This window comes from Gavialis gangeticus, unplaced genomic scaffold (genome assembly GCF_001723915.1).
Source record: "Gavialis gangeticus isolate Ggan-Ray unplaced genomic scaffold, GavGan_comp1, whole genome shotgun sequence".
Taxonomy (NCBI): domain Eukaryota; kingdom Metazoa; phylum Chordata; order Crocodylia; family Gavialidae; genus Gavialis; species Gavialis gangeticus.
Genome location: NW_017728993.1, coordinates 26,996,679 through 26,997,405, shown reverse-complemented (window position 1 = coordinate 26,997,405; position 727 = coordinate 26,996,679). Strand labels below are relative to the sequence as shown.

At 74.0% G+C, this 727-nt stretch overlaps 1 protein-coding gene across 1 annotated transcript in view; it reads left to right on the top strand.

Moving 5' to 3' along the window:
- The first annotated feature begins 56 nt into the window (after nucleotides 1–56).
- The window catches only part of ARTN (artemin), an 8,307-nt gene continuing 7,636 nt past the window's right edge, over nucleotides 57–727 (top strand). Inside the window, exons 1-2 of the mRNA XM_019501451.1 lie at nucleotides 57–225; nucleotides 506–695. Coding sequence (XP_019356996.1) covers nucleotides 142–225; nucleotides 506–695 — 274 coding nt within the window. The 5' untranslated portion in view covers nucleotides 57–141. The remainder of the gene's footprint in view (nucleotides 226–505; nucleotides 696–727) is intronic.

Sequence of the window (727 nt, the reverse complement as noted above, 5' to 3'; positions counted from 1 at the left end):
TGGGGGCAGAATCTCCAGGTGCGGGGGCTGGTGCCCGTGCTGGGCAGGGGGGAGCTCGCTGGGGTCAGCCCAGTGCAGGGGTCCCCCCCACCCCCCGTGCTAGGCGCCAGCCCCTGAACCGCGGCTCTGTTTGCAGCCAGGATGGAGCGGAGCACGGGGGGCCCTGTGCCGACGCCTGCTGGACCAGCCACCCCCTCCCGGGGAGCCCCGCGCCCAACACCCAGGGTGAGTCCGGCCCTGCGCGGAGGAGGCGGTGGGGGCGTGATGGGCAGTGCAGCTGGGGGTACGGGGCCTGGAGGGCCCCTGGCCCAGCTAGCTCCCCACGCTGGGCAGTTGTGGAGCAGGGACCTAATCCCAAACCCGGCTGCCTCCCTGCGTGCACCCTGAGCCCCCCACCAGGGCAGGAGCGGGGCTGGGGTTTGGGGTGAGGGGCTCTTGTCCAGGCTGCCCCCCCCTTGTTCTGCCCCCGTGCTGGGCCCTGACCCGGCGCCGTGCTGCGTTGCAGGAGGGGGTGCTGTGGAGCGCTCTGGCTGTGCTGTCGCTGCTGGCCGGGCTGGCCACGGGAACCCTGCAGACCTGGCACCACAACCGCAGCCTGGGCACCACCCCCATGCCTGGGGGGCTGCGCACCCCCAGCCCCGGCGGAGAGGACAGCACCGAGCCACCACTCGCCACGGCCTGGAGCCAGCTGTACGGTAGGTGCCGGCGCGGGCGGGGAGACCCCTGG